General features: G+C 40.5%; 1 protein-coding gene across 1 annotated transcript in view; it reads right to left on the bottom strand.

Annotated features, from left to right (window-relative positions):
• LOC109936026 (myoferlin) overlaps positions 1-24,985 on the bottom strand; it is a 194,232-nt gene that overhangs the window by 118,613 nt on the left and 50,634 nt on the right. Inside the window, exons 7-18 of the mRNA XM_048609170.1 lie at positions 24,590-24,718; positions 22,593-22,655; positions 22,465-22,515; positions 18,575-18,605; positions 14,357-14,472; positions 12,818-12,944; positions 11,033-11,136; positions 10,860-10,928; positions 9,272-9,315; positions 8,057-8,139; positions 5,484-5,522; positions 711-835 (exon numbers count right to left, since the gene is read on the bottom strand). Of these exons, the coding sequence (XP_048465127.1) occupies positions 711-835; positions 5,484-5,522; positions 8,057-8,139; positions 9,272-9,315; positions 10,860-10,928; positions 11,033-11,136; positions 12,818-12,944; positions 14,357-14,472; positions 18,575-18,605; positions 22,465-22,515; positions 22,593-22,655; positions 24,590-24,718 (981 nt within the window). The remainder of the gene's footprint in view (positions 1-710; positions 836-5,483; positions 5,523-8,056; positions 8,140-9,271; positions 9,316-10,859; positions 10,929-11,032; positions 11,137-12,817; positions 12,945-14,356; positions 14,473-18,574; positions 18,606-22,464; positions 22,516-22,592; positions 22,656-24,589; positions 24,719-24,985) is intronic.

The raw sequence follows: 24,985 nt of genomic DNA, 5'->3' as shown, positions 1-24,985 counted from the left end.
GGGGGGGGTGTGCGCGGGAAGAGGTGGGAGGGCAAAGAGTGATCAAATGGTTAGGCTGATCAATAGCTCTGGTGAATGGAGGCCCAAATTTATCTTTTGGATGTGATGTTTACTTTTATAATTAACAAAATGAAACAAGACAGAACAGACCCTAGTGGGGATAAAAAAAAACACTTTGCAGTGACAATTTCCTGCTGCACACAACTGGTTGCAACTTGCAGACCTGCCAAACTTCTGAAGGTTACTCTTTCAAGAGCCAGGGACACAGCCAGTTCAGTAATGCAGTGATTGGTCAGATTCATAAAGATCAGGGACATGTTGAGTGTGTTGTGGGTGTGCATTGAACCTGCTCACCATCCAAGTCGCCAGTCTTGAGTTATACAATTGATTGAGTCTAGACCATAAAAAAGGGTCTTTGCAAATATGGAGTAACAGCCAGGAATATCAGTGCAATATGTAAATTAACTGAATGTGCCAGTGTTTGCTGCAAAAAAAAAAATGTTCAGCATGGTATTTATTTTCAATCACGTCATTTGAACAAGACAGTCAATGATGTCAAACAATATACAGGTTCACACACGTGGACTTCCACATTCACATCACCCAACAATTAAGTCACACACAATAGCAAGTTCCTTGGTGAAAAGAAGCAATGCATTTTCACTTAGTTAATGCATATAGAGTACCAAACTAAATCACATCTAACTAACCTTTCCATAGTTTAAATCCTCGTAAGGATCAGCAAAGCCAGTGTATTCCCTGGGGCTCCCATAAAAGTTTACATAACATGGCCCAAAAGCTGGAAGAAATCCTACTTCCTCATCTCCCGTGTCACCTATCAAAACAGAAGTTGATCATACTTTGCAGGCACTTGGAAAACAGATGTTCTCAAGTTCAGTTAGTATGTTAGTTTGTAAGCATATGCGCAGATGCATGAAATGCACTTGCAATAAAATGAGGTTGGTCAAACTCAAAAAGGTTCAAAGTTTATCATTGGAAATTCAAGAGTACTGGAATGCATTGCTAATTATCTTCTTCAGCAGTAAAGTTTAAGCTCAAGTTCTTAGAGTAATGCTTTCAAGCTAAGAGCAATTTTTTCCTTGACTAGAGTACCAAACGGAAACCCCATTCATTTAGTTCAGCAACAAATAGAACTAATGCTGGATTAGAGTTGGGTTGGGAAATAAGTGGGAAAAGAGGAATGTCAGTTCATTTTAATTAGTACCAGATGGAATAATATTTGCCTATCCTTAAATAATTTCGTGGGCCAGGCAATAAGCCATTTATATTTGCTGCTCACTATTGCAACTTCTACAAGAAAATCTTGCATATCAACTATCCCTTTGTTGTTAGTTGCTGATCAGTTTGTGACTATATTACAGCTTTAAGAGGTGTATTTTGTCCTTTTAAGTGAAGAGTGGAGAAAGAGGCACTGAGCAGTCAGCTCAAAGTCACTAAAAGAGCCCGAGGCGCCTTAGGGGTTTTCTAAAAGCAAGTTGGGACTGTCGGAACAGCCTGAATGGGTGGAATCAAACTCCCATAGAACTAGGATTTTTAAAAAATTTTACTTTGTAGTTGCTGGGGTCTTGCAACTGGATGTGGAACCTGTTATATCGAGAAACTGGGGTTCTCTTCTAGCTGGTAGAATTGCCATGGGAGAGTTTATGGGAGGTTAATATATTGGAACAATTGGTAATTGAAATGTTAACCATTTTATAGCCAATTTTTATGTATTTTAACTGTAGCGTAAAAATAAAGTATGTTTTGTTTAACAAAGTAGTTTGACCAATTGAACTCCATCTGGAATGCAACACTTCACACTCACCTTTTAAAATAAGAAAGTTAGGATCTAGGCCACCTTCTTAATATAAAATCGGTGAGGGGGTGGGGTTTGGTCTAGTCCATAAAAAGTTCCCATCACACCACTGGGTGCAATGGGACTTCCGTCTCCCCACCCACCCTGAACAAGTAGGGAGAGAGAAGGAAAGGCAAGAAACTGGAGATTGATCTCTCTTCTCCAAAGTTAATTTTCCATGATTCAAGTTCACCCGAAACTGGAAATACATCACTATCTTTGTTGGAAAAGTCAAAATGTTCACTCTTCCCCTTCAACAGATGTGCAATGCTGAGGCCCCACGGGCAAAAAATCTGAAGCCAAATATTAAAATCGACAAAATTACAAAAAATGCTGCATTGGAATCATCTAGCCAGAACCCAGTTTAACATAAACCAGTTTAAACAGAAAGCATGTAGCTATACCGAACTTGATAAACCAACAGACTTTTACTGCTACCACAAAATTAATCAACTGTAAAACCGAAATGTTGCTGATGCTGGAAATCCAAATGCTGTGCAGGTCAGCCAGCATCTGTGGAGAGAAACAAAAGAAGTTAACATTTCGGGTCTGATGAGAAAGTTCTCTCATCCAGAGACTTCAACTCGCTGTTGTTCACCAGAGACACTGTCTGACCTGTGTATTTCCAGCACACTATTTAAAAGGAAAATACAAGACAGATTCAAGGGATAGACACAATTGGCTTAAAAATCTTCAATAAAAGTTTAAAAATTCAAATTCATGAGCAAACATGCTGATGTTTTGTCTGGAAGAGCTTGTAAAAATGTTGCATTTCAGAGTAACAGGGAAGTACAAGAGAATGAAATTATATCCATCCTTAATACAAAAGAACAATAAGACCTGTGTTAGCAGCAGCACTTGTTGGCCATGCATCAAGTGCTATCTGGAAAGGATATTCAAGGAGAGGTAGAAAGTCAAGAAGCAAGTCATCCTGGGTCTGCTATCAGTGATAAAACTGAGAAAAGGAGACAGGAAGATTAAGTGGCTAAAACAGATGAGGTGATGAAATAAGATATTGAAGACAGGAGCCTGGGAAACTGAACTGAACACAGCATAGCAAAATGTTATGATTCAGAAGACTTTTCATTTTCAAGATTTGTTAAAACTAATAGAAACAAATCATTTAATAATTGAATGAACCCCAAGGTCCAAGAGCTATTCTCAGCAAGAGAAAGATTGGGAAAACAGAAAATTTAACGTAGGGAGATGGATAAGTGTGCCTGCTAATTATACAGAAGACATTTAATTTGTTTTACATGCACGCGCAACTTATTGCTAAAGATATTGTTCCAGTTCCCTTCAATTGCCAAACCACTGGATCGCATAGACAGTCAATGCTGCTTCAAAACAAAGCATCACTGAAACAAGGTGCATTAGGGAGAGTTGAAGTTCCTGGACAGTTTAACATCAAACAGCAATATACAGTCTGTTTGGTTGGTCCTTCTTTCTCACTATTGAACATGGTCATAAGGCTGGCTTATCACTTTCATAGAATTTCATTGAGTTGGCAGATGGTTTCACAGCCCATTGTTCTTCCCATTAGTGAATGTTCCCCATTTACTTGTGCAGGAGATAGGACCCAACACAAAACTACAGTCTAAACTCAAATCAAAAGTTGCTCAATCTACTTTACTCAAGGTTTTTTTAAAATCATGCACTAAACCCCAATTGGTCAGTTATTTTAAACCCATCACTCAAAATAAACCATCCCACAAAAGGAAGGTCAAAAAGAAAAAGTAAGCAGAATGAAACAGAAAAAAAAGACAGAAAGAAAGAAAGCAAGAAAGATATTCTAATTCATGCCTAGGAATAAATTTTACTTGAGTTGACTAATTCTTTGAAACGACATTAAACAAAAGATAAAGTAATAACCAGCAATTGTGTCTAATCTTGATCAGTCATTTATACACATTGTACAGTCATGATTTAAGAGTTTCTGTGGAACATCAAGCACAAAGCAAAAAGCTGATCTGGATTGCAAAATGCTTGCATGCAATTTATGTAGCATTTAGCCAGAAGTAGGTTCACTGTGCATTTTAGTGGCATGATGGAATTCCATATTTCACTTTGATAATGGATAGCAGAGCAAAATTTTGCTTCACAAAGTTGAGCAGGAATGAAATTAAGGACAGACATGTTAACAAAGTCACCAAGAATAGCAAACGGAGGAAGACCTCAGACTTAAAATTCTTTCAGATAACCGGGAACCAAGTTATCTACGCACCAAAATTACCACGATGGGCACTAATCATCCGATGAATAAATGTTCCTTACTGCAAAGTGAATAACATTGGTTTCAATGGCAGGAGGATGTCATCTGGCCTATTGTCTGCAATTTCCTGCTTTTTTCACCCCATAACCGTACACATTGCTTCAACTCAGATAATCTTCTAATGCCCTCTTGAATGCCTCCACTACACTATCAGGCAGTGCTTTACAGGCCTCAACTACTCCATGCAAATCACGAAACATGTGCCTTCATGTTCGATCCTTTTACTGAGAAAAAAAACAAACAAATATTGCCACAGCTGTACAAGCCTTAGAGAGACTGCTCCTGGAGTATTATATACATAGTGTACAGCGTACGCACCAGGCAGCCCACGATTATGTGGACAATGTTAGTTAATGCAGATTCGTATCACAAGTATCTTCAACATTCTTGGATTTAGAACAGAAATGCAAACTTGAACTGGCCTAAGTGTTGCCCAGTAACCTTACTGAGAGATTACAGATAGTATTAGTTTGCACTGAGCTGGCTCCCAGTTGCAAAGTGACCAAACTACTGGACAGCTGAGCTGCCAAGAAATAGCATAACTCAATGGGAGGTACCACATGGAGGACAAATGGCTTAAAAAAAAAAAAGGAAAGGAAGAAAGCCTACAAAAAGTGTTTCATTTGGATGGTTAAAAACAGTGTTAGTGTTACTTTCAATTCCAATTTGACACTTGCATGAAATTCAAAGTGTAAAATGTTACCACTTAAATGCACAGCTGGGCCTACAGCAGAAGAAAACTGATGAAATCAGTACTTTAGATAGCAGAACTTAAATGGAAAGAAAAGATTGCCAAGCCAGCTAAAGAAGCTCAAGTCCAACAGCATCATGTATGAAAATATCCATTGCCAGAAGTCTCAGTATGCTGTATCATTTGAGCCAAATTCACCCATTCCACAATGCATGATGTGTACATGGTATATAGCTTCCCACCAACCCCAAGCCCTCTTTTGGCAATGGAGGTTCAAAGATTAGACCAAGAAATAAACCTTCAATGGCTGGAGAAGCCCCAGTTCCCTCATCATCTGGATTGTAGGAAAGAAAAATAAGTTAGAACATTACAAAGAGTGAAGTGTCATCAACCATTCACTAAATGTTGTAGGCAGAGTGTACAACCAGGTTCATAATTCGTTTATACTGCATATGCGTGCACCCACATGTACCACCACTGTGCAACTGCGAGATCAGATTCTCATTTCTTCCATACTGTAATGCCAATCATCAAGTGAAACCAAGCACCTTGTGAGTTAGGGACATAGGAGAAAGTGAAAAAAAAAAAGTGTCATTTACAGGCTGTTGGATACCTCCATACCATTAGTTTGAGGACAAAGTAAAGGTGGTTTGGAAGCAATTTACCTGGCTTGCTCTTCACAGTATGTGAGCTTCTTGGGGGGTCTAGAAAAAGATGGTTTATAAAATAATACACACCCTGGAAACATTTTTTCTAGTAGTTAGCCAACAAGAAAATCCTGGAAGGAGGTTTGTGGTAGTGGTGGGGAAGGAAGGGGTGAACAAACTATGTGGGTTTAATTGTTTGACTAGAAAACAATTCGTCAAAAAAACAAACTTATGGTAATTTGATAACCTGTTCAGTTAATTCAAAAAGACTTCCAAATTAGATGTTGCTAAACAATGGTTCATTCATCCAGGATGTACCTTACCCTTCAGCTTCAAGATGCTATAATAACAAAAAAAAGCAGCTTTTACAGTGCTTTGTATTAACAACGTTCCAGTTCCAAGGTTAAAAACAACTAAAACACAAAGCACTATCATATATTTAAAATGGCAGATACAAGTTTGTAGACCACTTTTTTTTTTTTAAAAAAGTCAAAGATGTTTGCAGCAGTAACTTGCTACAAAATTTGTCACTAGATTGTGTACAAAATAAATATTCTCACATTCTCATTTAGAGAATGGACCATAAAAAGCCTACAATATGGGAATCCTCAACATTGTATTATCAGATTCCCAGCAGTGTTTGGGAGCACAATTTTTAAAAAAATGTTACTAGCATCTTGCCTGGTACATTTCTTAATCAGAATACTTTTCAAGAGATGAAAGTTATGGGAGAAACGTGTGATTTGTAATATTTATACATTTAAATAATCTTAACCTCGAGCTGTATACTTCATTTTCTTGTAAAACCAGCAAGAGTGGAGTTGTGTGAATAAATACAACGCCATGCTTTGGGAGCAGCACGGTGGCTCAAATGGTTAGCACTGCTGCTCAGTGCCAGGGACTCGATGCAATTCCAACCTTGAGCTACTGTGTGGGGAGATTGCATATTCTCCTGGCATCTGTGTGGGTCTCCGGTTTCCTCCCACAGTCCAAAGATGTGGGGTCTCGGTGGACAAGCCATGGGGAAAGTCTGGGGTTATAGGGATAGGGTGGGATGCTCTTTAGAGAATCCATGCAGATTTGATGGGGTGAATGACCTTTATCTGCACTGTTGGGATTCTGTGAAATTTGGAGACTTTCCTTCATGAAGTTGACAAGGCTTGTGCTGCTTCTAATGCCAGTTTTTCCTGGAAGAGGCTGCTGGAGGAACATCTCTTTGCCTTAAGCATGCAGTGAAATATGTTGGTTACGAATGCAGCTACGGACAAGACAACTAGAATCCAAGCTTCTGGCTCAGGGTAGGGTCATGACCACTGCACCACAGACCATATAGTGAAATGCAGGATTCTTGTACATGTGGCAGATCGTTAGGGCTGAAGGAAAGCATATAAAGTGCCTCAGTATGGTGCAGGACTAAATCAATTCTCTGACAATATTACAGTCTCTGTCCAAATAAAGGACTTGTTGAATGTGAGGTTATTAAAATAGGTAGAGAAGGAATGAGAAGGGAAAGAAAAGCAAGAGGAACCAAAAACAAACAAACAAACGTCACTACTGGCTTGATCCTCAGTCAATTATTTCCAGTTTCAGCAGTAACTGTTTGAATCAATTGAAACAACCTGCTGATTGCCTTCTGAAGTTCTTTGATGTCAGGCTCCAGCTTTGAGGAAATCAAAGGGAAAACAACTGGAAGACTGATTGAAAATTCATTGATACTTAAAGAAAAACAAAATGGGACATGCAACAGCAGGTCTTCAGTAACCTGTGATTATCTTATTGCTGCAGCAAATTTGGCACTAAGACTTCTGCATATCGGAAACCTGCTGCTTTAAGAAAATTGACTATTAAAGTGCAACCCTTTTGCAGCAATCACAATTGGAAACCCCTTTCAAAAGCTGAAGTATTTCAGACATTTCATAATATTTTCATGACATGGCATGCAAGCAATCACTGGAATGAAGTCTTACATTCTCCAGTGGCCATTATGTAATGGGAGAACATAGATTGGCATCTAAACCAAATAAGGGATACATTAGGTAACAGTGATCCATATAGTGGCAACACGTAGCCAGCCATATACATTCAGAAAGGAGGTTAGATTTGTATCGAGTCATACATTTGTGATGTGTGGGCATCACTGGAAAAGTCAGGCATGTTCCTCCCTCATAGTGCTTGAGCTGAATGGCTCACTTAGTTATTTAAGCTGCTACACAGATTTACTTGTCCAATAGGACATCAGTGAACCAGGGAATGTATTTTTCTTTAAAAAAGTTAGGCCAGTTCCTAGCTCCACTACCAAAAAGTATATCCCAGATTTACTTACAGAATCAAATTTGACTAACTGCCATGCATTAGTCTGGGCCTCTTGACTGACTGGTCCCTGGTACCATGGTACCACTGACTACCCTTGAAGGCTGCATATTTACAGCTTCTAAAAATTCCAACAGAGATTAACATTCAAAAATACAGCAGTCCCACATCAGATCCTTAAATACTTTCACTCAGTTGGACAAAATTATCTTCTCTCCAGAATCCGCAGGGAAGCTTTCCAGCTGGAAATAACTGAGTAACAGGCTACTGAAAACACTAACCTTCAACTTCTCCTCCAGATGATGCTATCCTGGAGAGGTACAAAAATGCTGTTCCAATAGCATCATTCCTGGTCATCCGATCCCTGGAAGATATTGGCCAGTTTTGACATTTGCAGAAACTAAAACACCACAGTAATTCTCATTTATAGACCTCAGGTGGGTCCCTGGATAACCACCACTAGAGGATAAGAACTGAACTCTGACCAGATTTCCACTGCAATCACTGTGCTAGCAGAAACCATGTTATTTCACTTCCGACTGGTATTTGAACCAGTGAATGGCCCAAACATGGTACGTACCAAAGTGGAAATTATTCAGATGAAAATTTTGCACCTAATTACAATGCTCGTACAAACCAGAGATCAGAGCTACTCGGTAATAATTACCTCAGTTTGAAGGTGGTGGGGCAGGGATGCAGGAATTCTGTATCTTTATCCTTGCATATTTTAAAAAAAAAAAAAGGGAAACAACACTGTCTGCCATGCTTTGAACATCCAACCTACTGATCTGCTAGACAAATCTACTGTGTGAACTCGATATGGGAACTCAAGGTCAGACAGAAAATGCTCAGCAGACAGTGTCATGTCCAAAACATACTTGAACCAAAAAGAGTGCAAAACTATGTGCTGAAGATTCTGGGAACTGCACAGGCAAAAAAGCCCCAGCTGAAAGCCACGCAAGGCAAATCTAAAGTGTCGATTTTGCACCCCTCTGCCATATCCTGCCCTTAAAAACAAAGCTGCTCATCAGCCTCCCATCTGGCCGCAGTCCTGTGCTAGTGCAACACAGGGCATGGATTGTATGTATTGCTAATCAACTTTAAAACAAATCTACAAGTCTGGCCTGAACCTGTACGAAGGATTGAAGAAGCCATACTAAAAACAAGAAACTGAAATAAAATATTACATGTAGTACAATTAAATTGCTGCTTAAACTACAAATTAACCCTATCAAAAAAGTTGTCTACTGTTCAAGCAGCATTAATGACTTATGTAAACCAATCTTTTGTTAAAGAATGGCAGCATTGAAAATAGGTTGAAACAGGCAACAATTTTGTCACCTTCCATTTAAAAAAGTATTTCACTGTTCCCTCACTTATTGGCTGCTTTTACTGTTCACCATTAGTAACTGCTACTTAACATACCCAAAAATAGTGTAATAATTTTTTTATTAAATTCAATACACAAGCAATGAAAGTTTTTGCTTCATACTCACCAATCAAACAGAGTCAAACTTAGTCTTTCGCACATAGATGGAAACTGCAGGATGGAGAGGACAAAAAAGTAGCTGCTTACTTGGGAAATAGGTCTTTTTCAAATTATATTTATAGAAGGCATCTAATCAGAAGTACTGTTATCATGGGATGTGAAACTGAACAGCTAACTACTTGCATATCATACACATCTCACCAAGCATTTCTTGGGTTTGTTTTGGAGAGGTGGAAGGTGTGTGGATCTGATGGGTCAAAGGTAACATGATGGTTACACTGCCAAGTCATGTGTCAATATAGAGCAGAGAGTCAACCAGATAAAAAAGGATGCTCACACTGCTCATCAGAACAAGCAATAAACACTCCACTTAGTATTAACAGATTCAAGTTTAATAAAGCAAGACAGATTTTAAAATCTTAAGTCAATATTAAAATTTCAAAACAAACATCAATTTAGAAATTTCAAAGTATTTTCTACAGCATGCTAATGTTCTACTTATGAGGAAAGCCCACCTGACTAAACATCAACTTGACCAACAACTCAGTGCATCCTTTGTAACTTGTACACCAACAGCTCCGACTTGGAAAATTGCAGACCAAGTCTAAAAGTTAAAGGAACTTATCACGTGTTTGAACAAGAAAACAAGACTACTGTGTCAATTTGCATCCTCAGAAAATACAAGTTTGGATAGATAAGCAAAGGATCGAGGTTCATGCTAACACTGCACTAATGGAAGTGGGGTGCAGTGTGATGCTATTTTGACCTATCATTGGCCTCCTATTGAATATAGACCAAATTAAATGAATGGGACATTTAGCTGTTACTTTGTGTTCTCAAACATTAAGAGTGGTGAATGTCTACTGTGCATTTCACAGATTCTCATTCAGATAAAATTTTAAAGGAAACCTTCCATCTCCATGCACTTGTAGGCACCACTTGACTTCCTGCAGTCAAACTTATTACATTCTCCAGTTACTTCAATATAAGAGTGCTTTCTTCTATTGGTTGGATGGGGGTACCAATGGAATTAAGTTTGCTGAGCAAGTTTTTATTTTAAATATGGACAAAGCAGCTTAACCCCATGGAAAGTTAGGACAAAAAAAACCACAACAGACCTTGAAATGGGGGAGCTCAATTACCTTAATGTTTTAGCTGTTCTTTATATTTAATTCTATTCTCCTGAATGTTACTCAAAACCTATGTTCAAAGGCTACAGAAGATCCATGACTTAAAATGTTGCAAGAACGTATTAATGTTTAATTTACTCCCTTGTCATATTGCGTGTCAATTTTTAATCACTAACATGGAGTACCAAAGCCCACCTATGTCAACATTGACCTTGAATTTGGTACCAGGCCTAGATCACCAATGCATCTGAGGCACATCTTCCAGCAGTGCCAAGGTATTGCATCTGCCCAACAGTTTCTCAGGCAAAAAAAGTAAACATTAGATCAACTTAGCAACAGAACAACTAAATGAGTGGGCAATAAAAAAAAAGCATGGGAACTACTTCTGACTCAGCATGACCAATGTCACAACATCCAACATACCAAAAACAGTAACTGCAGTTAATGAAAAGAAGCAGATCCTACCTTGACTTGAAGGTTGATTGCTTGATTCCATTCAGGGTTGGCATTTTTCTCTATAATCTTTGTACAGAGCTACAGCAATATAAAACATCAGTGTTACATCCCATAGGACAATACTAGCAAGCTAAACTTCCACTCCCCAAAAATAGTCAGAACATGGACAACCAGATTCTCACCTTTTTCCCAGCAAAGCCAACTTCCACGTATGGGTCCACAAGATTTTTCTTATCAGACCCGGCTCCAAATATTGACTTCATAGTTTCAGCAAAGGCATCATCCACTAAAATGAAAAAACCCAAGAATATTCTTTGATCAAGATGGATTGTATCCAACAGTAATTTCAAACGGTCACACCATTATAGAGCAGATAGAGATCAATTTAGATCTCATCTCCCACACAGATGCATGCGTTGTCACCTCTGACCTGCTTCTCATGACCTCTCCTGTTTAATCTGGATCAACTGAAAGGGTTCTATAGGATGGCTACTATCAACAAAAGCAGCCTGGGACACTGGACATAGGGGGAAGAGCAGTTCCCCTCCATTCACTGTGGATGTTACTTTTGTGCAAGACTCTAGTAGATTAAGTAAACACCATTTCCCTTTCAAAGCTTTGTTTACTCTACACGATCAATCACAATCTTCAAAGCAGACCACCATAAACCCATTTACAATGGATTGTGGTACCTTCTCTACTAGAGATCTTAGACCTATACAGTTTCCCCACTTTCCTCCCCTTGGAGGGAGGGTGTTATTTTTGTTGCTTTCCAATCCATTTGGTAGCTTTCATAATCCAAGCAATTGTGGCAACTTGCAACCTGTGTCAACACTTCTTTTAAGACCCTCATATGGGCCATCAAGTCCTGCAAACTTGGCAGGCTTTAGATACAATGTGTTTCACAGCACCTAGTCTCTGGTTATGCTGATTGGAGTGGGATAAGAGTAAAACAATTTTTACATTATCTTTAGGAAGTTTACCAAGTCTCTTACAGTGAAGACTGAGAAAATACCTGTTCAATGCTTCTGACCTGTCCCAATTCCTCCAGGTTCTCTCTAGAGGACCAAAGCGAGCTTTATTCTTTTCCTATTCAAATACTTGCAGAACATTATTAAATATTAACTGGCCCCAGCAAACTGTTAGGTAGCATCTGTGGAGAAAGTGCAGGAGCACAATGCACATCTGATGAACTATCAACTCCATTTCTCACTCTCCACAGATAGAGGCCCATTTAAGTGGTACCAGGTTTCATTTCAGGTTTCCATCTTTTGGGGTCTTCTGCTCTCCCACCAAATATTTTTATTGCATGTCATGCATGAACTGCATGTAAATAAACTGGAAAATGAAAGGTGATCAATGAAGGCAGTGTACATGGGCAGAACTAGTCATATTCCTCCTTCAGTTCAAAGAGCAAACTACAGGGCATGTTTGGTCTAATAGGCCATGACCACATGCTGGTGTGACTAGGAGAGTCCCTGATCGTTAGCTAGATATAGTTTCTTGCATGTTTCCAACTAGTTACAGATTACAATGATGCAATAAGGTCACTTAGTGGTTAGCACCACCACCTCAGTGCTGGGGACCTGGGCTCGATTCCACCCTCTGGCGACTGCATGGAGTTTGCACTTTCTCCCCGTGTCTATGTGGGTTTCCTCTTGCAATCCATGATAAATGAAGGGGTTAGGGGTGCTGGGTCTCAGACAGGGAAGGCTCAAATGGGCTGAATGGTCTTCCTCCACACTGTGGGGATTCTGACTGATAGTGAGTATTTGTAAGGAGCACCAGATGGTAGGTCTCACTCCAAGATCCTTAAGTGGGTGAGGCTTATGGCATTCCTCAATATTAACCCTTACAAATCCATATACAGATACCACAACCTAATTAGGATTTTGCTGGTTGCAATATTTTAAAATTCAGTTTCTAAAAGTACTGCATTCTGCCCTTTAACCAGAAAGGTCACTTACTCTGTGGAATGTCTTCTGCTCTGTAGACCTTCAGAAGGAAAGTCACCCACCGCAGTGAGAGACCTGCAGGGAGAAGCAGGTTGCTTTCAACATCGTCATTCTCTTCATTTACTCCTTTCTTTTCAACCTGGGAATGTAGATCATTTTTAAAAAGCTGTTAAAAGTCAGATAGTGGCTGGAGTGAAGTAGCATGTCACTTTGCTGTTCCTGCCTCTCATCAACTTCAGAAGCCTCCCACTACAATCAGAAACTGCAGAGATATTGGACTGTGATACCATCAGCACTATTGCCCCTGGATGTGTAATGATAGTTTAAATGCAGTTCAGAGCATACTTTCCCCATAACCATTTCATTTTATTATTTCCTTAAAAATGCACTTCTTCATTTAAAGTTTCACCTTTACCACAACACCAAGGCCAGAGCTGCACAATATCACCCTGGACTCCTGCCCTTTGCCTTGCTGCCCATCAAGGACACTGGTATTGCTTTGAGATAATCAAGTCAAATGCCCTCCTACTTCCAGCTAATACCTTTGCAATTCCCTCAACATGCAATATTTTAGCACTGTTTTTCAGTCAGGAGCAAAAATCAGTGTTCATCGCTCAAAGCCAATGAAATGTCCAACAGTCCTTAAATAAAAAGTTTACTGAAACAAAGTACTTTCAACGTGATTGATTACTTACGTTAGTGACATCCTCCTTTTCAGGGATAATTGTACTGGTGTTCACCCGTGATATTACGGCTAGGGCTAGTGCCACTTAACAGGCCCAAGATCTTATTAAAATCGTCCTTTCTACCAAATTTGGGGGCACCCAATAGCAAATAGCATTGAATAATGGAATAACCAATCTGGTGATTGAATTGCATCAGATCGAGACAATCACATCACTATATTAAGCGAGAAGGAGTCTCAATCCCTCCACAAAAATGCTCAAGCACTATTTAAGATTTGAAGTTTTATTTACTTTTTGCAAACCTCTGTGTAAACAATCAACTGAATAAGAACACCATACAGAATCATCAGCTCTATGCACACAAAAACTTGTCACTATTAGTCCTTTACCGAAATAATTTCGGTATTAATCTTTGATCTGCTGTCTCACCATTTACACTCCCTTAATATTGAACAAACAAGTGGTAGCTTTCTCCCACTGTCCAAACGCAAAATTTCAAAGAAGGACTGTCAAATTATTCAGAACACCCTTCACCCGTCTGTTTTGGTTTCAAGCAGTGAATATCTTGTTTAAAGCAAAACAACTCTTCACTATTTTCCCTAAAAAAAAACAAACAAACATTCTATGCTTCAGATAGGTCCAACATAATTCAGAACTGGCCCATTTGGTATCCAGTTTCAGTCACAGTCCATGATAGGACACTGCTGGGATCATTATGTTGTTTGCAGGAGACCAAATTGTGCTACAATAAACACAATCACTGCTCAATGTTGTTGGGATGCAGTTTAACCATTCATCACGTGGGATAAACCTTATTCTTTCTTCAAGGATGAATATATAGTCAATCCAGAAGTAAAGTGATTACCGGAGGTTCATCGCCTGTCGCCAAGACAAATAAACTGACTTTCATGTATCCCTTGGATCCTGTACTTGGGTCTTCAGGATCATGAAGCAAAAGCCATTTCCTTAGAATAGCATGTCCTGTAGGTTAATTAAAAACCAAAACCAGCATTATGATTTGTCCAACATCAGTCATACTAAACTGCCCGGAAGTAGAATCTTCAAACAATTTAGGTTATGCCCAATAGTGTAGGAAATATTTACCATTATGCAGTCTTTATTCCAATATCCATTATAGCACCACAACCAGCTCTCACACAGACTGAGCCAATGACCAATTTGTAATTAGCAAAAGGAGGCCTTTTAAGAAATGGTTCGGGTACAGACTAAACGTGTTCTATTCAAAAAAAAGGAAAAGCTAGAACTCCCTGAATGGCTAAAGTCACAGGTGGAAATGAAGCAGGGAAAACAAGGGGTTTGGGTAAACATCAGGTCCACAGTTGAGAACCAAGGTGAATTGAAAAAAGAAAAGAAAAAACTGAAGGGAATTTGAGTTAATGGAAATAGATTAGCAGGTTACAAAACTAGCCCAGAAGTCTGTTGATAAATTAAAAGTTAGCAAAAAAAAAAAAGTAATCAGAAGGGAGTTTGGGACTGAGGGACCAAAAAAGGAGACCTTAAGTGAAGGATAAGGTATTGAAGTTTAAAAGCGAAACTACTTAAAAGTTTGGCTGTAATTAAAGTAGGTCAAATAGGACATGTACAAAGTAGTCAAGGAAAGAAAGGATGAAAATTGCACAAACTCTGGGCAACATTTCTGTAATGTTCATTACAAACAGGAGAGGTGCCCAAGGACATGGAAGACTTCAAAATGTTATGCAACTTCTCACAAGGAGATTAAAAAAAAACAGTAAATGCAGGCAAGTTAGCAATGATCTGTTAAGAGCTAAATCTGTTGGACTGACTTGATAGAGTATTTTGAGGCGATATTGTGTATAATTGGATTGTTGTGGCCAGTTAATAAAGTACCACTTAAGACTAGTGAGCAAAAAGGCAGTGATTGCATGGATATAAATTAGCTCAGGGACAAAGAAGACGTGGTGAGCAGTTGTTTTTCTGGCTCGAGGGAAGGAGTGTACTAACAGGCTACTGTTAAGACATTGTTCCATGGTGCATACTAATAAGGAGCAGGGTTCAATGTAAAGGTTTCAAAGTAGTTGATACCAAACTCAAATGGGGGAAAACAGTTAAGAGGACAGTCACTGTCAGGAGGTAGACTGGTGAAACAGACAGAAGGTGAAGTAGTTCATGTTGGTTCAAAGAATTAGGGGAGACATTATAACCTAAAAAAGTACATTTTAAAACATAGGTGGGAGAGAGATACAGGACAAGTTAAAAGGTATATGGGATCATCGCAATTATGAATGCAGTCCGATCGTACAATGAAATTTTTTTTAAAATACAGACAGGAGATTTTGGGAATAAAAAAACCAAAGATATTCAAAATCATACAGCTTTCAAAAACCTTGAGAAACTAGACCTGGCAAAGATACAAGTTGATGCGCAATAGATTCAGAAGAGAGAGGAAACCATCCAAAAAACAGAGCGGTTGTGATCTGGAATGAAGGGCAGCAGAAGCAGCTTCAATAATTTTGTTTTTAAAAACAGAACTGGATAAACCAGAGAAAGACAGACTGCAGGGCTACAGGTTAAACACCAAGAAAGGAGTGGAACTAATTGGTTAGATTTACAGAAGTTGGCATACATTGATGGATCAAGCTACAAATGACAACACAGGAGGAGATATAATTGTGAAGAAAGGAATTTGATTACTCATCTGATTGAGTAAAGGTTGGGAAATTACCTCATTGCGACTGGAGCCCTCAAAGTAACAAGGCCCAGTCACTAGTTTGAGCTGCTTTAATTCAAAGTGAAATATTGCAATGAAAACCATTCAAAGGGAAATCATTACATTGTTGAGGACACCCAAGAACATGTCACTTTCTGCCCTTTGATGGATTAATACATTTTGAATCAAGAAATGTTTGATTCTTCAAAAGATGTTTGTAAAAGGAAATCTGTACTGATCACCTGATAGTCACTTGTCTACAACAGCCACACATTTACTTATTTCTATTCCATTATCTTATTGTAGGCTCAACCTGTCTCAGTGGAAGCCTGAATCTTCGCTATCCTCCAAATTACAAGTAGGGGGTGTGAGTGCTGCCCATCAACAAGGGCAGCTCCCTAGAATGACAGATGGGACATATGCGGTGTATTAACAGTGAACCACACGGAACCTTGGGCTAGGTCAGTTTTATTTTAATGCTGTGGGTGGTAATCTTAAAAGTGGTGTCTGAGGGTGTTTGGTAATTGAGCGGGGAGGCAATGGCCTATTGGTATTATCACTGCACTGTTAATCCAGAGACCTGGGTTCGAATCCCACCATGGCAGACAGTGAAATTTGAATTCAATAAATATCTGGAATTAAGAGTCTAATTATGACCATGGATCCATTGCTGATTGTCAGAAAAACCCATCCGGTTCACTCATGTCTTTTAGGGAAAGAAACTATCCATCTTTACCTGGTCTGGCCTGCATGTGACTCCAGACCCACAGCAACGTGGTTGACTCAACTGCCCTCTGGGCAATTCAGGATAAGGAATAAATGCTGGCCTAGCCAACAATGCCCTCATTCCCCTGAATGAATAAAGACAGAGTCCCATGACAGCTGAATAAAGCTCTTTTTATAAAGAAATAGCTCATGGCAATGAGCACTGGATTCATCTTAGGCACAAGGATTTCAGTCACAAGTTACAAAAACCATCTCTTGATGCATGGCTATCAAAAACAAAGCAAACTGGGCTGATCACATTGCACTGTTCAGTGCAGTGCAAAAATGTCATTAAGAACACTTGCATCTGGTTGATCTAATCCTGGTTTCCAGCCGTCATACTTGAGATAGTGGTGTCGTGGCACTGTCACTGGTCTAATAATCCAGAGGCTTGAGTACAAAGCTCATGGGGTACAGCTGGTGGAACTTCAATTGAAGATAATAAATGAAGGATGGGACTGAAAGTTAATCTCAGGTTTCACGGTCACCATGAACAGCATCGAATGCCAGAGAAATCAATCTGGTTCGAGAAGAGCTGTGGGGCAACATGGTAGCTAGCACTGCTGCCTCAGTGCGAGGGACCCGGGTTCAATTCCACCCTTTGTGCAAACTTCACAGTCGCCATTCTGTGTCTGCATGGGTTTCCTCCCACAGTCCAAAGATGTGCAGGTTAGGTAGATTGGCCATGCTAAATTGCCCATAGTGTTCAGGGATGTGTAGCTTACGTGGATGGGTTTGGGTGGGATGCTCCAAGGGTTGGTGTGGACTTGTGCCAAAGGGCCTGTTCCCACACTGTATGGATTCTATGGTCTGATCTAAGAATGTCAGAGAGAAATCTGCCATCTTCACCTGGTCTGGTGAAGAGGTCACTCCAGAAACTACTTAGTTTAAGGGTAATTAGGGATGGGCAAAGGCTGACCATCCCATGAAACAGGAAAAAGAACACCTCCTGTTTGGTTCATTTGATTATGATTTCCAAACCTATATTGCTGACTTTCCTGTCAGCATTGTGTACTGTCTATTAGTTGCTGCACATGCATGTGAAAGAAAAGAGATGCTTGTGTGTGGCCTGATTGTAACCAGGGGTTTTACATTCGAACACTCGAGAGATCAATGCTCCTAGCCACTTCGAGCATGCTGGATATTCAGCAATGGGCACCCTAGCCATTCCCAGCAGGAATTCCTGGATAGCACATTCCCAGCAGGAATTCCTGGATAGCAAGTGGAATTGAAACAAATGGTCCATTTTCCCTATTTCAGTAGGCCCTGGGAACAATGAGTGTCTCTGCCAACTCCCAATAACAAGTCAACTAACAGCAAAGTTCTTCCCACTCTGCTTGTTGTGTTCATTAATTGGATAAACTCATTGGGCACCATGTTCTCTTGCCACTGTGACTCCACAGTTCTCCCCCCATTTTTGGGCAGGGGGAGGGGGAGGAGACACAATGGAAACAGGAAAGACATCACTGAAGCAGGAGCACTGAAAGTATCATGAAGCAATAGAAGCAATTATGCAGAAATTACAGCATCAGCACATCAGGAGGAGACCAGACAAATTGTATGCAATTTGTCCTACAAGTGTCAAAGTTTTGGAAAAGTGGAAGGGAAAAGAAAAAAAAAAGTACCCACCAGGTTCATCATATACATAGCCAATGTCCAACTGAAAAACAAATGAAATGGTTAATTTGAAATAAAGTCTGATTCACTGCTTTGCAGACAAATCTCATGCAGCACACAAAAGGCTACAGGTTGTTATCTGGGAATTATGCACAGCAAGCTACATTAGTTGCTTCTATGCTCAGGATTCCCCTACCCGATTTAAGTGATTGACAAATTGTGCAGTAGATTCACATGTTCTCTTTGCAGTGATAGGAAGACTAATGCCTCTAAGGCCTGGAAGGATTCCAGCAAACTGGGAGACACACAAAATACACAGCTAAGTGAAATGCAGTGGCAGGTAAAAATTGCCCTCAAAGAACTCAATCATAGCAAGGGCCTGTTGGATGCCTGGACCTCTGTACATGGGAATTACAGAATTCTCCAATCACAGACTGCCTTTACCACAGCCTGCTCCAAAACCATCAGAATCTTGGATTGAACAGCAATGGTTAGGGATGGAGGGAGGGAACTGAGACTTCAGAAGCCAATTCCAATCCCAATTCCTCCTGCGACTACCAGAAGACCAAAGCAGAAGCTATTCAGTGGGAGAGTATCCATCAGGCTTGATGGGGGAGGGGGAACTTGTATGTTTTATTCTCTCATGGGAGATGACAACATTGCCTGTCCCGCGTGGCCCTTGGGAAGGCAGTGGTGAGCTGCCTTCTTGAACTGCTGCAGTCCATGTGCTGTCATTTATCACTAGATGCCATTAGGGAGGAAATTCCAGGATTTTTGAGCCAGCAACAGCAAAGAGACAACGATATATTTCCAAGTCAGGATGGTGAGTGGCTTGAAAGGAACTTGGACTTGGCCTGGTGTTCCCATTTATCTGCTGCTCTTGTCCTTCTAGATAAATGTGGCCATCAGTTTGAAGGTGCTGTCTAAGGATTGTTAATGAATTTCTGCAGTACCTCTTGTAAATTGTATATACTGCTGCTATCAAGATTCTGTGGTGAAGGGCAAGGATGTCAAGCATGTTGCTTCGTACTAAATGGCAATAAGCTTGAGCGATATTGAAGCGACACATCCAGCTCATTTGGGAGTATTTCACCACAATCTGCAAGGCAGACAGCCAGGCCATAAATGTTAATTTATTCCATGGAGATTAGGACCACAGCCTTCCTATGTTGCCTAACTTGGTCCATCCTCAAACAAAAAGTTTATTGGAGCTGCTAACCACTCATTATTCAACAGAGGAGAAGGCATTCAAAAAACCTTAAGGTGAGGCAGTCAGGGCAGTTAAGGCCTTACTTTTTTTTTAAAAAAAAGATTATATTCAGCTTTGAAATTCTTAAACTGTGGTTTTCAGGAATCTTTTTACAAATGGCTTCAAGTTTAAAAAAGATTCTTTGAAAGTCATTTTTACACCAGCATTTAACATTTTACACAATGTAAAAACACAGTATGATATTTACTAATAACAAAAGTCCTAATTATAAATTCCAAGTTACTTGTGCCATCTTTAGCAAAAAGAAACTCCCAAAGGGTAATGGCACTTAGTAACAGCATTGTCTAATGGAGCAGTAAGTGAGAACACAAGAGGAACACTTCAAAGTGAATGAGTTATTGGAGACAAAATCCTCAGTGTGTAGCACTATCACCATTTTAAATGGGATGGGTTTTGAACAGACCTACCAAATCAAGACTGGGCATCACGAGGTGCTGTAGTCCATCGGTAGAATTGCAATCCAACTGAATGTTGTTTATGGTATAGCATATGCCCCATTCTACCAGTACTATCAAGCCAGGTGATCAGCCCTGCTTCAAGTGAGGGTGTAGGAGAGGGTAGGAGGGCATGCCAAGTGCCACACAGGTATACCTCTACATGAATTCACAGTCTAGTGAAACTACAACATGGCAAACAGCACAAGCAGCAAATGCTAGACTGAGCTGAGCTAAGTGATTCCACAACCAACAATTCAAATCCGCAGTCCTGCCACATCCAGCCGTGAATGGAGGAGAGCCATTAAACAACTCACTGGAGGAGACAGCTCCACAAATATCCCAATTCTCAAATGGTGGAAGAGACCAGCACATCAGTGCAAAAGACAAGGCTGATACATCAGCAATCTTCAGCCAGAAGTGCCAAGTGGATGACCCATCCCCAGCATTACAGATACCGGTCTTCAGCCAATTTGATTCACTCCACATGATTTGGAGAAGTGGCTGGAGGCACTGGATACTGCCGAAGCTATGTGCGTTGACAATATTCCAATAGTGAAGACTTGTGCTCCACAACTTGCTCAGCCTCTTGCAAAGCTATAATATCACAGGTGCAACACTGGCAAGCACTGAAAGTAGAAAATTGTCCGGGTTTGCTCTAAGTGAAAAACAGGACAAATCCAGCCTAGTCACTTGCTGCCCTCTCAGTCCACTCTCAATGATCAGCAAAATGGAGGAGATCACCAATAATGCTGCCAAGCAGCACCTGCTCAGGTGACACCCACTTTGGGTCCCACCAGGACCACTCAGCTCCTGACCTCATTACTACTTTGGTTCAAACATGGACAATTGAGCCAAATTCCAGACTTTAGGAGAATGTGACTGTCCCCAATATCAAGGCAGCATTTTAATCAATTTGAAGCAAAGGGAGACTCTGTGGGAAGCAAGGTAAAGTATTCCCCGCTTGGAGTCATACCTGGCGCAAAAGGAAGATGGTGGTGGTTGTCAGAGGTCTGTTATCTCGTATCAGGACTTTGCTGGAGTTCCACTGACTACCAAATTTCTACCCTATCTTTTCAGGGTTATCACCCACCGCTGGAGGTGGCTCAAAAGGCAGGGAAGTTACCACTGTGCCACAAGCACGCTTTAGTTCCTCAGGGCACTTTCCTAGGCCTAAACTTCTTTTTTAGTCTGCTTCACTGATCTTCTGTCAATAAAAGTCCAAAGTTGGGATTTTCCCAGATGACCACACAACATTCAACCCAGCTCTCGACGACTCAGATACTGAAGTCATCCATATCTGAATGCAGCAAGACTTTAATATCCAGACTTGACTGGAAATCCTTAGTGAGGATCTAACCATTACTGCTTGACATTTCACATAATTAACATGGCTGAATCTCCTGGGGGTTACCAATGACCAGAGACTGAACTGGACTCGTCCCAAAATTCTATTCCAAGAATGGGTCACAGGCTAGAAATCGTGAAGTAGCAGACCTGACTTCCCAAATCCTGTCCACCACCTACATGGCATAAGTCAGGAATGAGTTGAAATACTCCCCATTGCCTGGATGAGTGAAGTTCCAACAACACAAGAAGCGTGACATTATCTAGGACAAATTAGTCCACTAATTGGCACCACAAAAACCCAACAAATATTCATTCCCCCCACCGCTGACACTCCGTAGCAGCACGGTGCACAATCCACAAAACGCACTGGAGAAATTTACCAGTTATCCTTAGACAGCACCTTCCAAACCCATGACTGCTACCATCTAGAAGGACAAGGGCAGCAGATACATGCAAACACCACTTTAAAAGTTCCCTTTTAACTTAATCACCCTGACTTGGAAATAGATTCCTTCACTGTTGCTGGGTCTAAATCTTGGAATTTCTTCCCTAAGGGTATTGTGGGTCAACCTACAGCATGTGGATAATAGCTGTTCAAGGCAGCAGCTCACTACCACCTTCTCAAGGGCAACTGGGAATACAGTAGCAACAACAGCTACTTGCAAGTCACCTACTGTCTCATCTTAAAGTTCATAGTAGCATGCTGCAATTGAGGAATAGGAGATTTAGTAAACCAAAAACAAACTTTGTTTGAAAGTTAGAAGCAGCTGTACTGATGGAGTTAGAGAACCCACAGATCACTGAAGTTAATAGGTAGAATAAAGGAAATTAGAAAAGAAAAACCTTACCTTGAATTCTCCCATTAAGGAATCTGATCGCAGTGAAAAAGAGTTGTAGACCTAGACAGAAAGCAACACATTAAGCCAGCCTCAAATTGTGCACAATAGGACTAGTGCGATATGCCATGAAAACTTACCCTAATTAAGATCGATGAATCAAAGAGTTCTTCTGGTGATTGAGTTACATTGTAGAAGAAAATCTGTTGACAGCAAAACACTGTTGGTTAACAAAAAAATGTGCACCACTGAAAAATACTGCAACATTCAATAATGTATGACCTGATAACTAATGATTCCAAACAGTCGAGAGAGAGATAGGATGGCAGGACAAAAACCAAGAGAAAAAAAATGAAAAAAGGAGACAATTATACAGTCCAAGGGAATACTCCCTCATTCCAGTACAGTTACCATTACTGGCAATCCTGTCATACAACTGCACAAATATTGAAACAAACATGGAAATCTCAAATCTCCATTTCAGTAACGTTTTCTTGTACATGACTGCCAGCTTACAGGATATGGGGTTGATCATGGTTTAGTTGCTTGATACAGCAGAATGGCAAATTCCAGTTGAGAGCAAATAGTGTTTCCATGCTATAAAATATCCCCGTGACTAAAAAGGTGGTTCATGACTCTACTTCCTACCCCCAATATTAGGGCTGACTGACTATCACCACCCTGCTGCAAACAGGTATTGAGCATTTGTTAGGATCAGGATAGAGTGAGGGAATAAAAGGGAAGGCATATTCTCCAATAGAACTTGGATGGTGAATTGTGGTTAGCTGAAGACCAGACTCATGGACCCCTGCTCTCTGAAGGCCTGCTAGTATTTAGTAACCCACAGCGTGCCTTTCGGAGGATCAAGAGATCACCAGTATGGAAATTCCAGCCAAAAGAACTACCAGCCTCTAGCTGACCAGGAGGACTGGCAACTGCCAACTACAGGAGACCCAATATTAAACAGCAACCCTGATAACCCACAGCAGGATGGATTTCAAGCACAGGTTTGTACAAAAGCAACAGGAATTGACTCTCAACTGACACCCCCATTTCTAATGTCAGAGTTTTCCTCATCCCCTGCACCGTATTACTCGTCACATACACCACATAGCATCAGAACTGCCTACAGCTGAACTACAATGAGCCTCTCTCTGACTCTATGGTGGGCAGTCATTGTCCTTCAGCCATAACCAGCATCATTGGAGAAAGCACTGGTAGGCCTAGCTGGCATCTATATTGACACTGATATGTTGTCATTCTTTGGAGGGGCGGGGGGGGGTTGTTACATGGAGTTACAACTGTATATCAGGCCTCTTATGGATGTCATTGATAGTGACAAGGAGGAAGTCAGTTTCTCTCAAACGAGCCTGCCACATAGCAGAAGCAGAAATCCAGAAGTTTTAGTAATTGGGAACATGGACTCCCAGTGTGGAACCAGGCCACTGGCCCAAGTCCACACCAACTCTCAGAAGAGCAGCCCCATCCCATCCCCCTTCTGTACCTCTGTAACCCTGCATTTCCCATGGCTAATGCACCTGACCTACACCTCCCCAAACACTGTAGCTAACACCATGACCAATCCACCTAACTTGCACATCTTTGGGAGGAAACTGGAGCACCCGGTGGAAACCCAGACATGGAGAGAGTATGCAACTTGTATTTTAAATAACATTGACTGATGTGTTGTCAAATTGTAGTCAATTGAGAGTGTGTGCAGGACAGCCAATTTTCACTAATAGTTTCACTGTTTATTAGTAGCACTGATTAAGGAATAAAATGCTCATTAGGACACAAGATGACCTCTGCTTGGTAAAGTGTTGGAGACTTAAATAAAAACCTGAGGCTGAGCCTTGATTTAACTGATCCCAAAAGATGGTACCTCCGAGGTTACATATTCCCAGAAGCACCACCCTAGATTAGGTGCCGAAAAGGGAAAAACAGACAGACATTTAAAAGAGAGGTACCCAAGTGAATCAGTAACTCAGCTGTGTAAGAGTTAAAAATTCCCAGTTATGGTTGAGCTTCAGCTCTTTAGTAGCTTACTATGTAGAGGTAGGCTTTAAAAAAAAAGCACATTGAGTGGCTAATTCTGGTGAGTGAATTTTAGTTGATAGAGGGAAGGATTTTCCTTTACCTCATCGAAATAGGGATTGTTTCCTCTTCGGATTCTCGTTCGATGGGTTTGGTTGCAGACAGTCACTTTCACAACTGGCTTTATGTTATTACCAGGCAGCTGACGAGCTGAAATTATCCTCACCCGAATCTGAAAAGCACAAGGTGAAGCGGCATGAGATTCAATAAAAACAAATTGGAGAGATAGAGGAGATCTGGCAGCATCTGGAGAGAAACAGATAGAAATGGACTGCAGTGGCTGCTAAACAGTTTCTCCAGCACTATTTCAGATTTCCAACATCTGAAGTATATTGCTTTCATTGGTAATCAGATGCAGTTTATTCAGCAATAACATTTTAGAACCACTATTAGAGGTTCTAATTTTGTGAAAACTTCAACTTTTGCAGTCACTTCCATT

Source organism: Rhincodon typus, chromosome 20, assembly GCF_021869965.1.
Source record: "Rhincodon typus isolate 14 chromosome 20, sRhiTyp1.1, whole genome shotgun sequence".
In the NCBI taxonomy this organism is placed as follows: domain Eukaryota; kingdom Metazoa; phylum Chordata; class Chondrichthyes; order Orectolobiformes; family Rhincodontidae; genus Rhincodon; species Rhincodon typus.
Note: the sequence above shows the minus strand (reverse complement) of the source record. Positions and strands in the feature narration are given on the sequence as shown.